Genomic DNA, 14,622 nt, shown 5'->3' on the forward strand with positions numbered 1-14,622 from the left:
GCAGCCAATTATATTAATAGAGTGCGTAAGTAATATATAAAAATAACTGTATATAAAATTTTTATAAAGATGTAGTGGATGAAAATATTAAAATAATAATAATAATAATAATAAAGCTTCACTTGTGTTTTCCTAAAAGAAAATCCAGCATTTGTGATACCTTAGCCCTATTATTCAAAACAAAGAGGATAATATAAGCTTATCAGCCGAAGCCCAAATTAACTCCCAACTTTTTCGTGCTGGGCCCATTAGAAAGTTTTCCTGGCTAGTACAATCACTTTCTTCCCAAACAAACATAGTTTTCGTTTTTCTTCCTAGTGCAGTTCAGGTCCAAGAAAACACAAAACAGTTTTGTTAGAGCTTTCTCGCAGTAATATCTATTTATGCAACCACCGAAAAAAGAAAAAAAAAAGAAAAAAAAAAATTCATACGATCATCCAGTATCTGAGCATTTATGAGATGAACCAAATCCAAATCTACGTCAAAATCCAAAATTATCTAAAAGGAGTAATTATGTGCGATTTTGAGCTTTATCCCTGATTACCCATTTTGGAAGTTATCTAAAGGAACTCAGTGCCGGATAAATTTAGGGTTTATATTGGGCCCTTCAATCTGGTCTCCTGCTGATTCTTCCGTGTACCTTTTGATTTGTGCAAGCAGTGTTATATTACACAGGTGTTCGTGAGCTCGCTCAGCTTCAGAATTCAATGGGTCGCTCCCGTGGGAATTTCCACTCTGCCGATGAGGACCCCACCCAAAGGTTCTTATATGCTTTCGAATAATTTCATTCTTTTTTTTTTAAGTTTAGTTCACATCTGAGCTTGCATTGTTAGTGGGTGTTTTCTTTTTAGCTTTTAGGATATGCATTCCGTGTCCTTAGTTCTTACTGTTTCATATTTATAGGCGCAAAATATAAGGGAATCGTAAAAATGCTATATATAATTAGCGATATGTATTAATGTGAAAGTCAAAGAAAGGAATAAACATAAAATGGGTTTATGTCTAATCTCGGATATTACTAGTGGAAGCAGACTTATCAGCTGAAAGGGAACAACAGACGGGGAACAAAAAAGAAGCCTTATTGACAGCGTCTGTATATTTACTAAATAAAATACTCATAAGCTCTCCCTCTCTAGAAAAAAAATCTTGTCCCAGTGGTATGTATTTTGGTATATGCCTATGTAGTATTATCCTCTGTTGTTCTACTAAATTGAAGATTCTGAAGTAGTTTTATTTATTTACTCTGCTATGATTTCTCTGAAGCTTTGTATGTTTGTATGGATGTGTCATATTACTTGGTTCTTGGTTTTAAATTTCACACTGGTGTTGTTTTTATTTTGATACCAATTTTTGGCTTTGCAGATCAAGGAGAAAAAAACCTGCATCCAGTGGTGAAAATTCAGAATCTGCATCTGCAGGTACGTATTTACCATCACATAGCTTCAAACGTAATCTGGAAGTAAATTTATTAATGACTAAGCTGTTGCCCAGATCAGAATACATAGAATCGTTTCAGCTATTTTTCAAACTCAACCCCTACCCCACTTCTTCACGGTCCCGGGACACATACATGCAAACCCTCACCCCTCCTAGCTATGTCATAACATGCAATAAACATTTAATGAGAAGTATTTGTATGTGGCCTGCCCAAAAACCTCAACTATGTTAATGTTAGTTAGGTCATCTGATTGAGGTTTTGCCCTGGCACAGGCTTTTGTAATTTTTTTATTTTGTTGTGTCCTAGCTGATGTTGCCATATTGAGTTTGAGTACTGCCCACTATGGATGTCTTGGCCTCTGGTCTTTGGCTGAAATGGGGGAAGTTGGGAAGCTGGGGTAGACTCTGGTGGATTTGGATGATTGAGGGGTGGGGAAGTTGGCAGTGAGGCTTGTGTGAGGCAGTGGTGGGTGGAAGGCAATGAAACTGGACTATGAACTTGTTTGCAAAAGAGAGAGAGAAAAAAAAAAAAAAAAACAAAGCAAACAAGAAAGGGGTAACTGGAAGAAGGGAGGCCAGTAAGGAGGGGGAGGTGAGGAAGGGGCAGATCTAGCCTCCAAGATAACATTAAAATGAAATATAAAAGGAGAGATGGGAGGGAGAGAGGGAGTGAGGGAGGGGAGGAAAGAGAAGGAAGGAGTTGGGAGGGGGGGTGGATCCTTCCTCTCTCTTCCCGGGCAGCTCACAGAGGGGATGGAGCACACTCACAGTTGGAGAAGTGGGGTGCTCTCGTGGGGAGAGAAAGAGAACAACATGGCATGCTGTTGAAAAATGATATAGGCATCATAAAGTTCTTTGATATAGGATTTTTGAAACATGCGTAATGTAGAAGCTGCCGTAACAATATGATGGTGCTGATGATTTTCTAACGAAATCACATTGCTAGTAGCCTAGTACTTCCTGTTGCTATCTTTATGCTTTTTACCCATTTTTCTCTCCGAACCTTATGGTTATTCTCTTTGCATGTCTGTGTTTTATTTTCTCTTATTTCTTTCGAGTTAGGTCAAGGAGCAAGTGAAGGGAAAAGGGCTTTATACCACTGCAATTATTGCAACAAAGACATTACGGGGAAGATCAGAATCAAATGTGCCGTATGCCCTGATTTTGATCTATGTATAGAGTGTTTTTCTGTTGGAGCTGAGGTGACACCTCATAAGAGCAATCACCCTTACAGGGTTATGGTTAGTACGATCAATAAAATACTTTTCCGCTGGTACCATGTAGACTGAGTTTTACATGGCGTTAAGTTATTAATAGAGGCTGTTATTCAAAGTATTATGATGAGGATGTGACTTCGTGCCTGTTTCAGCATGATGATTGATAATACAGACTCAGGATAAAAGAATGAGAACCCATAAATTGTGCTTATGCTTTTATGTGTGTTCATTTCAACAGGACAATTTATCTTTTCCTCTTATTTGCGCTGACTGGAATGCAGATGATGAAATACTGCTTCTAGAGGTACTTTCCATCCTGGTTTAATCCCTTCACAGAGTTGACGGATCCTAATTATTTTTATCAGCAATATTTGGTACCTGGATTATTTTGCTGGTTTTGAAAACTTTCTTATTTCAGGGAATTGAAATGTATGGCTTGGGCAATTGGGCAGAAATTGCTGAGCATGTGGGGACTAAGAGTAAAGAACAGTGTATAGAGCACTATACAAATGTATATATGAGCTCCCCATACTTCCCTCTCCCGGTATGACATTTCAAACAAAATGAATTCTCTTCTGAATTGCAACTTCTTAGAAGAGTAAGTCGTGGAACATATTTTTTTATTAGGACATGTCTCATGTTGTTGGAAAAAATCGAAAAGAGCTTCTTGCCATGGCTAAAGGACACAGTGAGGACAAGAAAGGTGTGTAACTGTAATCATCTTTATGATAACTCTTTAATTCTTTTTCTTGGGTTATCATATTTATGCAATAGTCAAGAAAAATTATTATCATGTTTCTAGATGTAGGTAGCTGACGCTCTGGATAATTAAGGTATAGCCTTGTGATTATAGGATAATTGTAACTGAAGACCTGAAACGGTTTTCTTGACCTAGTCGACCTATCTGACCCAGTGAAGTAAAAGACTCAATTTGTAGTGAATTGGGAAGAAGAAGTTCACGTGATTGAGGCTATTTTATTCCTTTAGTGATGAGCAATTGCCGGTGACTTTTACAGGATTTCCCATGATCGGGGAGCTTAATTTGAAGGAAGAATCTACGTTTTCTCCTTCAAGAGTCAAGTATGCTATCATTCTCTTCCATGGATGCAATATAAAATTTAGTTGAGATGCCTTCCTGTATGATTTTTATTAATTTACTCAGAGTTGAAGATTCACATAAAGGTGGTTCCTCTGGACGCTTATTGTCTAACTTAACTGCTGGTGAGGCAAAATTTAACCCTGACTACTTTGGCATGTTTTAACTAACAGTTTGTTCAACTAAAAATTGGGCATACGATCCTTGGATTCTGTGCCTTTGTTTTCTTATGCTTCAGAGGTGGAATCTGGGGTTCGCTCTAGTGGCTCAAGTGCAGCATCAACAGCTGCTAACAAGAAGGCATCTAACATGGCCCAGGTTAAAGATGGCAATGGTGTTGTTAAATTGGAAGGTGTGAGACAATCTACAGATGGCAAATGGTTGATAGTTATGTATATCTTTTTGTCAATTTATGATTTCTATTAGTCTTTATGTAGTTAAAGGATTTCTGAGTGTGTGCAGCTGACAACATCGCATTTTGTTGTTTGTTGGCATCTATTACATTCTATGGATATACATTTCATTTACTACAAGGTTGAAAGCTTGGGTGGTGCGTTCATAATCTATATGGTTATGACCTGTGTACCTGGGCTTTGCCTATTTCTATGAATATAACTTCTTGATTACCTATCAAAAAGAAATAATCTATATGGTTATGATAACAACAGGATATTAAAGTACGTTCTTTTATGTTCTTGCCAGATCCCCAAGCAGATAGGAGCTTTGGAGGGAAGAAACCAAATTCTTCTGGGAATAAGGGTCCTTCTTTAGTTGAGTTGAGTGGCTATAACCCCAAAAGACATGAGTTTGATCCTGAGTATGATAATGATGCTGAACAGTTATTGGCTGAGATGGAATTTAAGGATACAGACACAGAAGATGAACGTGAGCTGAAGTTGCGAGTGTTGCGTATCTATTCAAAGAGGTATGTGGCCTTAATAATTTGATTTTCACACTTATCAGAAGATCCGTAAATTGAAACTTGTTAAGTCAAAACTTCAGGTGTCACACCATCCTATCCTAATGTACAGATGAAAAAAAAATTATCTTTAATAAATTCATTATGAGGACAGGATGACGGTATTCTGCAGAATCTCTAGTATACTACAAATCTCTCTCTCCTTCTCTCTCTCTCTCTCTCTCTCTCTCTCTCTCTCTTCTGAAAAGCCATATTCTTCAAATCTTTTGCAAGCTTTCATTCTTTGGACGTTTTATTTACACTATTTAATAATATAGCATATGCCTGCTAGTTCATACTTAAATATTTTTGATAAGTTAGTTCATACTTAAATATGTTTAGTCAGGCACTCACTCTCTCTCTATCTGCATTGCTGTTAAAATAAACTTGTTGGCAGGCTTGATGAGAGAAAGCGTAGGAAGGATTTCATACTAGAAAGAAGTTTGTTATATCCAAATTCTTTCGAGAAGGACTTATCATCTGAAGAGAGGGCAATCTGTCGGCGCTATGATGTCTTCATGCGTTTTCATACCAAAGAAGAGCATGAGGATTTACTTCAGACTGTTATTGCAGAGCATCGGACACTAAAACGAATTCAAGAACTTAAGGTGTGATAAATGGCTAGCCCCATAGGCTTCTAGATGGGTCTATAGAAAATAAGCATGGTTGTGCCTGAAATCATTTATATGCTATTCCCAAATTATTCCTTATTTAACAAGCATACCTCTTGGTCTTTTATTCTTGAAAGTTTCTGTGTTATACTATGGTCGCACACTTGCACACAAATGCTATACACTAATTTGAAGAATGCCTCATTGACTTATCAAAAAAAAAAAAATTTGAAGAATGCCTCATTCTGATATGAACTATGATGATGCTTCGGTTTGACAAAATAGAGTTTTCCGTGCAAGGTTTTTATTTTATTTATTTTGCAGGAAGCCCGAGCTGCTGGTTGCCGCACTTCAGCCGAGGCTAATAGATACCTTGAACTGAAAAGGAAAAGGGAATCTGAAGAAAATGCTCGTAGAACAAAGGAAAGCGCTCAGATTGGTCCAAGCAGTCAGGCTGGTCCAAATACGTTCATGGCTTCAGAGTCTGTTGGCAAGGAGTTGAATTCCAGACCAGTAGGACAGGCTGCGTCAAGCTCTGTGAATGATTTGGATATAGGGGGCTCTCATGGGGCAGATCTATTGTCTGAAAGTGTTAGTATCCGGTCCCAACTTCCTCATTCTTACTCAAGAAAGGGCACCTTTCTGATAGTTTGCCATACTTTAAAATTGACTGCCTACTAAGTAAAATCATTGACATCACCCTGCTTCCATGTGTTGACAGGAGAAACGGCTATGCAGTGAGATTCGGCTACCCCCACCTCTTTATCTTAAGGTGCAAGAAGTGATGTCAATCGAAATAATCAATGGTAATGTTACTAAGAAATCCGATGCCCATCACCTGTTCAAGCTTGAACCTAGCCAAATTGACAGGGTTTATGACGTTCTTGTGAAAAAGGGGATTGCTCAGCCATGAAACCATCTCACGGGTTACATTTCAATAGTAACTTATTCCATTTGTGTAACTTTTTTCTCCAGGAAATTAAAAGCATGCTATATATTTGCGTGGCCTATTCTTAAATGATTAATAGTCAATCGGTGATAGTCAGAAGGATTTCGGAAATGTGTACCTATTCAGATTGAGTTGAGTAGTGTTACAGAAGGGAAGACCCCATTTCTTCACCATAATCTTGCCCAACAGGTACAGATTTTAGGGTTTGCTTGTCTGCGATCTCCTCTCTCTATATTTTAGAGTTGAACTTGTAGTCTTGTACACCCTGCTTCTCCTAGAAAAAATTGCAAACCCCCTAGAGATATAGAACACCTGCATTTTCCTTCAGTTTTTCCTACTCAGTGTGATCTACTGTTTTTACGAGAAGAGTCGTTTATGATAAAACCGTAAGAACGTGCATTTACACTTTTCTTTTTCCTACTTCTGTTATTATCTTCACAAGAATCTAATGGGATAGACCTCTGCAAACAAGGACTGCAAGGAAGTCGGGATTTGTGTTTGTGAACAAGAGTATCTTGAATTGGCAGAGAAATAGGCATATATCAATCCGAATCCTCAGACTAATAACGAATAGAATTGATGAATCTTTGTGAACAACGCCAATGGAAATTGGGATTCTTGGATATTTGAGATACCAAATGCTATATTAACCATACAGGGATTTGAAATGATCTAGTTGTGTTGCAATCTCATGTTTTAGTAGTCAGCTAGGAGCTGGGAACTAGAGGCAGCCGTATCTGAATTGTGACAATTGCATTCTGATCACATTCACTTACTAGAGAGAGGAAGATCAACAATGGTTACAAAGCACGTCCATTCAATTTCTTTAAGAAAATAAAATAACCTTTACAGTTGAAAACTCAAACTATACTTCATAAATTAGAAGTTATGGTGGAAGGGACAAAGCCAGAACTTCCACAATGGTTGCACGCCTGCGAGTGCAATCTGACTGAATAAAAACTACAACTGTCTAACCTGACATACTAGCCTTAAAAGTTTCATTACAGATAAAATTCTCATTTCCATCCGACAATGTTAAAAACCTGCCAGAAAAATTGCTGTACATCTGCCGATTCTCCAGAAGTTATAATACTTGAGATTCTCCTATATCAAAAGTCATGCACCTACTTTACACGAAGAAGGAACCCTACGTTAGGGATCTTTGATTGACGTCAAGACTATTCACCTAAGACATAACACTATGTTAACTGTTCTTGGGCTTCAGCTGCTGACATCTCTGGTTGGCAGAATCAAGATCACCATTAGCATTGTTATTTTCTTTTACATCACCATTGGCATTATTATTACCATTTTCATTCTCACAAAGCCGCCTTGTCAAATCAATACGTTTCATTTTTCCTTGGAGGTCATCCGATATGGCTAAGTCAGGTACTTCTTGTTGGTGTTCTCCAACTGTTTCAAGTTTGGGAATTGTGTAAACTTTGGGCTCCAACAATGTGGTGCCACACCCAGATGCTTCAATCATTGCAGAAGACACTGCGGGCTCCAAGCCAGGACAAACATTTTCACTTAAACAACTGAGTATGTCAGGCTTCCCCTTTATATCAACCCATTTGTTTTCTACCCAATCTCTGGACGTTCGAAAGTCCTCTCTCCTTAGCTTCAGACAATTGTGTTCGCCTAAGATGAAAGTGCAAGTCATATCACCACCCATAACAACTGATGTGCATAACCCAGACACGACATCGTCCATTAACTTATGAGAGCAGCTCATTTAGCCAAGTGCTCTCAATACAATGTAACAAGAATAATTTTAACTTTAGTGCTCAGATACTACCATATTAGAACATACCAGGGATGTAAACATGCAGGGTGTCATTTCCAGATGCGTTGACTCCAATTATAACACCTTCCCACCAGCCATCATTCCACCATGCATCAACTGCTGTACCAACCTCGAACTTACAGTGGATAAAATCTTCAGGAGGGCTTGGCCGAATTGTCAGGCGGCCTGAGCATCTCATGCTGAATTTATCAGGAGCTGCAACTCTAGCAGCAGGGACCCATTCCTAAATATTCGCAAAACTGTCAGAAGTTCTATTTTGTTTCCAGGTTAGTTATTTATAAGAAATGAAACATTAAAGCACATGCACATGGTGAGACAATTTATGGGATCATGGGCCATTTGCTCAGGTTGTAAAGCCCAAGCATTGCCTGCAGTATTGTTTCTACGACTACACAAATTACAGAACCAATCAATATGGCATGCAAGATTAGCAACCTAATTAAATACCATTCAAGTTAAGTAATCAAGCTTCTATGCGATTTATATTGGAGGCAGGGTCCAATAGCAAAAATCTACTGTCCCAGATATTTGTCTCTGCCACAGCCTATTTTTCATTGCCTTTTTTGTTAAAGAGTCAAAGCCATGGAAAATTCAAAAGTTAAATTCCAGCCGCATTTGCATACCTCTAGATTGCCATATCCATCTGCATCCTGTACATCATCATATTGAACTTTGAGATGCTTCTGAGATGCCCGCAAGACCTTACACCTAAACCAGCAGCCTCGAATGCCACTATCTTGACAGAGCAGTTCTATCTTATCATCAACCTTAAAAGAACGAGGACATTGGGATTCAACAATCTTTTTTCCCATTGTTTTCCTTGAAAATCTCAATTTCAACTTGGGGAGCTCTGGTTCACACTTTGTTATCTGATTCCCAGGGAATGAATTTCTGGCACCAGAAGAACCAGTTTCAAGTCCTTGATGCCCATTGTAACTTCTATTCCTCTTAGTAACCATCCTCAAAGGATCATCATGTGCTAACTCTTCCTCATCTTCAATATGCAATTTATGGCGTTTCAGTTTTTGCTTTGAGACAAGGAAACCATCTATAGAAGAGAGGATTGCTTGATTAGAATACCCATGCAATTTAGGAAGAGTGAAGGGCTTGATCATATTGTTCTTAAACTGCCTAAAGCACACATGGATTCCAGATGAAGAACCAGGTGCAATAGCAGCCACACATTTTTCATAATGCTTAGGAGTCAAAACTATTGCAGGACCGTCAACACACTCGGCACTGATCACCTGAACATGGGGTGTGATGAAAACTTCTCTTGGGTGGGGATTCAGTTGAGGAATTACACCCTTGACTTCTTTATTGTGGTGAAACCACCGCACTTTTACCTTTTTGAGTCCTTTTCTGTCTTCATACATATCTTCCAAGTAACCAAGATACTGATTTCCTTCTTCAGCCATAATAAATACAAATGAATGGACCTGAACATAAAGGAAAAAATAAAACAAAAGGATGAAGAAGAAGAATACTTGAGAATATGAACAAAGCAAAACCACTAGAAATGTAGAAGCATCAAGGCATGTGTTGATGCTTACGGCTATAGTAGTTTTGTTCCTGCAAAAAGCTGGGTAGTGCTTTAGCTGTTTGGCACAGATCCAAGCAACACCAGACCATACAATCTCTGAATCTTGAACTCTCAATTTCCTTGCCACCTATATTTTACAATGAAGAATTCAAAATTTTGATACTATAGATTAAACAAATAAAACAACTAAATCTTATAAGCAGATAGCAAACTACAGTAAATGGATACCATACGATCTGGAACGTAAGTTTGACGAGTGCAGAATCCAGTCATCGACACTTCAAAAGATCCTAAAGTTTGCCTTGAGTCAATCATTGGAGAATCTGTTAACAAACATACTAAAATTACTTTTGAAAAATTTGCTTCACAACCAGAAGGCAAGTTTCATTTCGACATAATTCACCTAAGACTTTTGTTTATACAAGTATAATTCACCTTAGACTAATTTTATGACATCCAATTGAGGAATATGTAAACAGAACCTCATGACAAGAAGACCACGCACAAATCTAAATGTGATGCCTGAAAGTAGTGAAAAATTAGGCATATTTCAAGTTAAAAAGGATCAAACCATTGAATGCTAATCCATTAATTACTGGCAAGTGGCAAGGTAAATGAGTCTAGGTGCAACCCAAGATCCAAACGGGCCAATTTGAACCCCTTAATTGTTTTTGGTTTGGTTTCAACAGATTCGAATCATGAATAATGTCTGGCTTAATTGTGCAGGGTAACAATGCCCTTACTCAGGACTAACCCCTGTTAGACAAGCGGGTGTTGCTCAGAACTTTTAAAAGTGATCCTGTCATTCTCATCCCAATTATACACACCTGGGTTAAGAGGGATGGAAACAGACTTTCAGTCCAATAGCCTATAGTGGCCCAATCAATGAAGTGAATTAGAAATATACTGGACTGCTAATTGAATACTTATGAGCATTACCTAATTTCTTTTGGTGACATCCCAAAAGCTTACTGGGCCAATACTGGCTCGATTTAAGACTACCGATGTTAAGTTATTCTATTTGGACCAATCAAAAAAAAAAAAAAAAAAAAGGTTATTCTATTTGGTAATCACTCCTACAAGCAAAACAGGAAATTAGCAAAATTAAAGAAAGGTTTTCCTGTTATGCTCGATCAACAGAAACCTCATACGTCCATACAATGACTATCACACAAATTTAATTTCCTAATTGGTAGTTGCTCATGTTAACCAACATTAAAAGAACAACAGAAGAAAATAAAATTTAATTTATGGGACTAAAAAGTCCAGATATGAATGAAGCATGTTAACCCCATACTAGATCCTAGATATATAGCATTTCACCAAAACTTTTAAATACTGAAATTGCTAAGATTTGACAGGTAGAAAAAATGCCAGCATAATTAGCATGAAGAAAGGTGCAATACAGTTGAGGCTTTAATTGAGAACTCAATAAATACATTGGAATTATAGATTGGGGGGAAAATGGTAGGATCTGCAATAATCACAAAAAATTATAAAGAAATTATGGAAAGCATAAAAATAAAATTGACAGATGAGAGATTTCAGGTTCGATACAGTACTTCTTCATTGTCACTGTCCCAAGATCATATCGAAAAACTCAAAGCATCTCTCAATCAAGTGGACAAATTGGGTTTGTAAATATCAAAGAAGAAGACAAGGATGTGGTGGAAAGAGCCTACGGAAGTACCGAGACACATAACCACAACCTCTCTTATATGGAAAGATGGTGAATAACTGGCTCTCTCTCTCTCTCTCTCTCTCTCTCTCTCTCTCTCTCTCTCTGTAGCTTTAAAAATACAGAGGCATGTAACAACAGCCTCTCTTGTATAGAAAGATGGAGAATCACTGGCTGAGCTCTCTCTCTTTCTCTCTCTCAATAAATACATTTTTTTTATGACGGGGAATTTGGGAGACTGCAAACTTAGCATGTCTTCTTACACATAACCAGCTGAGCTCTCTATCTCTCTCAATAAATATATATTTTTATAGCGAGGAACTTTGGAGACTCTCTCTCTCTCTCTAGCTCATGAAAATATAGAGACACATAACAATAGCCTTTAAATATTGATGAAGTATAAGGAGCGGTCAGAAAGAATTTATGATTGCAACAAAATAGATACATCTTCTCTTGAAAATCAATTTTCTTAGACTTCTAACCCTTGACCCTGAAACGTGACATACAACTTCTCCTAAAATGGAAATTTCCACTGCATGATTTCGCATTATTAATGAAGTTAATTTCAATCTTCTAATCCGAAATCAAATGAATAATAAGAGTCTTGATGAAAAGGAATGCTGAATTACCATATTGGTCTATAACTATAAATTACTTCCAATCTAACTAGCTAACTCAATATAATTATAACCTTGAGACCAACAATGAAACTACTACTGCAAATATTTAGACATGGAACATGAATTACTACTTCTAGAATGTTTACCATGCCAGTAGATAACATAAAACTCCTGTGCACTTGTATATGCACATGAGAAAGGGAAAATCATACATAAATAAAAATAATCTGCTATGGTGGATTTAAAAGAAAAAATCGAATAAAGCGCAAAAGGAGTAATCCAAGTACCCAGGACGTATACAAGTGATTCACCTATCAAGAAAGCTAAACAGAGAGAAGAGAATCCTGTAAATTTGGCGTTTGCTGCGCCAACACTATATGGAATAAGTCTTAATAAATGTATATCTTATTCATTGAACATAGAGTTTAAGAGTAAAGATATAACTGGAACGAATCCCAAAGATGGATAATATTTGACCGACATTAACAAAAGGTCAGTAAGGCAGCAACACATAATCACAACTGCACTATCACAGGAACTTGCTCCCAAACACAAAATCATGAACACGCATGCAATCACTGTCCTAAACACCACATCCTCAATGCCAGTCTTCTTACATGTTGAAATTTATGCTTACACAACATGTTGAGCAATGATTTTTGTCAACTTTCACGCTAAGTTTAGAGCAGATTAAATAATGTATTATACTATCATTTATTTTATTCATTTGCATTGAGTTGAATACATACTTGAAATATCTGAGTACGGCACACGATGCCTTGAGACCAATGATGTGAGCCATTCAACCACCTCTCTTCTCGCCCGCCATTTCGTGCACGCATTGACGGATTTCTCAAATCCGGGCAACGCCATAAACGCATCCGAGACTACATATGTCATGTGCCTAACACTCCTCTCAGTCCCAACAACAGCAAGGACTGAACCCCCCGACACATCCTTTAGATAAAAATGAATTACACGGTTACCACGTTCATGACATTCGATGCGCTCCTCCCATTCCACGAAACTATGATTATCCACAGACATCCTCGTCACCACGAAAGTCCTCAAGGAGCCCCTTTTACCACATTCAGCTGAAAAGGCTCTATTCCAACAACAAGCCCGTCGGCAAACAGTAAAACAACCAAACCCAGTTCACAAAACCCTCAGATGGCACTTAGCTTCTCACAAGAATCAACCCCCAGTAAAGGAAAACCAAAGCCCGACAGATTAGAAGAAACCCAATTGACAAAAGCTGACTGCGTCTCAATATCTACGACAAGAAAACACAATATATTTTCTTAGACTGCCTGTTCTACATCTGAAACGAACGGCCGCTTAGAAGCGGGGTTTAGCCAAGTGAAAAGAACTCGGAGGACTAGGACCGGAGCAGCATTAACTGGAAGAAGGGGGGTCAAAAAGGAAGAAAAGAGTCAGGTTTTTCTACATTTAGTAACGAAGCCGAGAAGGTAAGAAGGTAAACAAGCCGAAAATGGGTTTCAAACGGTTGAAAGAACAGACTCGGAAGGTTACAGTTTGAACTTTGGTTGAAGAGTTTTACCTTGTACCAGTAATGTCTCTATGGAAGTTCACGGAAGAGACCGCGAGAGAGAGAGAGAGAGAGAGAGAGAGAGAGAGAGGCTTTGAGAAGAGTGGGTTTTGCTGCAGAGTTTGTGAGCCGTGGGGAAGCAGGACCTGGGAGGCCGAAACATCTGGTGACGGTGGTAAGAGGAGAGGGCACAAAAGGAATTATGGAAAACACGTAGGGATATCCTTGTACCCTGCCGAGTCCTGCAGAGTCCTGCAGCATAGCTGACTGTACACGTGGTCATGTAATCCATTCATTTAACCTAATTATTATTATTCTGACCCTTAACTAACGACGTCGTATGCCTGTTCTTCTATGTGCATATATCTATATATAGGTGCTGAATAATCCGTCATATTACTATCCCAAGTAACGCTATTTATAACGTCTATTTGTGACATTGTTGATAAAATCGAGACAAATTATATTTACAGTCGTAAGTACGAAAGTACCGTATAATTATTTTAAAATAAGTGAATAAATATGAGATTTACAAAAAATTAATTTTTTAATAGTATACTATACTTTTTTATAAAATGACTGTACGACGCCTGTACACTTAACGACTATATGTAGCATTACTCAAGAGGTAAATCTATGATTTGTCTTTTGTTGAGTTTATGAAGCTTAGTTTTGTCAATGTGTGACTGTGTCGCCGATTTGATGACACAACCAAATAAGGATGAGTTATGGTTTTTTGATAGATTTTTAATAAGGCTTGGCCCCAGCCGAAGTAGTTTTTGACACTATTTGCAATCAGAAAATGTTTACTCAGCTCAAGTTATAGGTAGCTTAAGCAAAGCTCAGATAAAGAGTTTGCTTGAATCTTACTCGACGAGTAGTTTGAGTGAGCATTTCTGACCGTAAACAGTATCAAAAATACGATTTCTTCATATAATAAAATTCTCTGCAGTTGTATGAATGCAGACACATTACCAAATTACGTTAAAATATTGTGTTATGCGATTGATCTATTTGTATTTGCTTTAACTTGTTTGTCATGGTTGTGTTCTTCACATCTTTAACAATAACAAGAATACTTGACAAATTATCCAGCTTTCTTTTAGGGTCATTGGAGATGGATCCAGTTTAGGCCTTGGGTTTGAGACATGATTGAG

The 14,622-nt window shown here is 37.8% G+C and overlaps 2 protein-coding genes across 4 annotated transcripts; one reads left to right on the forward strand and one right to left on the reverse strand.

Annotated features, from left to right (window-relative positions):
* The first annotated feature begins 214 nt into the window (after window positions 1-214).
* Window positions 215-6,444, forward strand: LOC122278230 (transcriptional adapter ADA2b-like). Of its 2 annotated transcripts, XM_043088379.1 has the most exons (14): window positions 215-515; window positions 676-760; window positions 1,363-1,418; window positions 2,500-2,678; window positions 2,893-2,958; window positions 3,073-3,198; window positions 3,282-3,357; window positions 3,671-3,734; window positions 3,817-3,875; window positions 3,989-4,138; window positions 4,453-4,675; window positions 5,106-5,316; window positions 5,644-5,910; window positions 6,041-6,444. In XM_043088379.1, the coding sequence occupies exons 2-14, from the start codon at window positions 708-710 to the stop codon at window positions 6,230-6,232; spliced, it is 1,722 nt and encodes a 573-aa protein (XP_042944313.1). In that variant the 5' UTR covers window positions 215-515; window positions 676-707; the 3' UTR covers window positions 6,233-6,444. The 2 variants fall into 2 exon arrangements, with proteins under 2 accessions (XP_042944313.1, XP_042944314.1); XM_043088380.1 differs by having other exon boundaries at window positions 218-760; window positions 3,989-4,102.
* Window positions 6,445-7,065: 621 nt separating this feature from the next.
* LOC122278229 lies at window positions 7,066-13,673 on the reverse strand. Of its 2 annotated transcripts, XM_043088378.1 has the most exons (7): window positions 13,478-13,673; window positions 12,666-13,315; window positions 9,847-9,941; window positions 9,629-9,745; window positions 8,699-9,514; window positions 8,082-8,298; window positions 7,066-7,909 (listed from the first exon to the last, which is right to left on the reverse strand). In XM_043088378.1, the coding sequence occupies exons 2-7, from the start codon at window positions 12,961-12,963 to the stop codon at window positions 7,473-7,475; spliced, it is 1,980 nt and encodes a 659-aa protein (XP_042944312.1). In that variant the 5' UTR covers window positions 12,964-13,315; window positions 13,478-13,673; the 3' UTR covers window positions 7,066-7,472. The 2 variants fall into 2 exon arrangements, with proteins under 2 accessions (XP_042944312.1, XP_042944311.1); XM_043088377.1 differs by having other exon boundaries at window positions 12,666-13,673.
* Window positions 13,674-14,622: the final 949 nt, after the last annotated feature.

The sequence above is a fragment of the Carya illinoinensis genome, chromosome 10 (assembly GCF_018687715.1).
Source record: "Carya illinoinensis cultivar Pawnee chromosome 10, C.illinoinensisPawnee_v1, whole genome shotgun sequence".
Classification (NCBI taxonomy): domain Eukaryota; kingdom Viridiplantae; phylum Streptophyta; class Magnoliopsida; order Fagales; family Juglandaceae; genus Carya; species Carya illinoinensis.

Bases quoted from the DNA above. Each gene is read 5' to 3' on its own strand.
- LOC122278230 (XM_043088379.1), top strand. From the start codon at position 708: ATGGGTCGCTCCCGTGGGAATTTCCACTCTGCCGATGAGGACCCCACC. The intron at 3,199-3,281 runs GTATGACATTTC...TTTTTTTATTAG, and splicing joins CCCCATACTTCCCTCTCCCG to GACATGTCTCATGTTGTTGG. The intron at 3,876-3,988 runs GTGAGGCAAAAT...CTTATGCTTCAG, and splicing joins ATTGTCTAACTTAACTGCTG to AGGTGGAATCTGGGGTTCGC.
- LOC122278229 (XM_043088378.1), bottom strand. From the start codon at position 12,963: ATGTCTGTGGATAATCATAGTTTCGTGGAATGGGAGGAGCGCATCGAA. The intron at 9,942-12,665 runs GTATGTATTCAA...GTTTGTTAACAG, and splicing joins GCCGTACTCAGATATTTCAA to ATTCTCCAATGATTGACTCA. The intron at 9,746-9,846 runs GTATCCATTTAC...TGTAAAATATAG, and splicing joins CTTACGTTCCAGATCGTATG to GTGGCAAGGAAATTGAGAGT.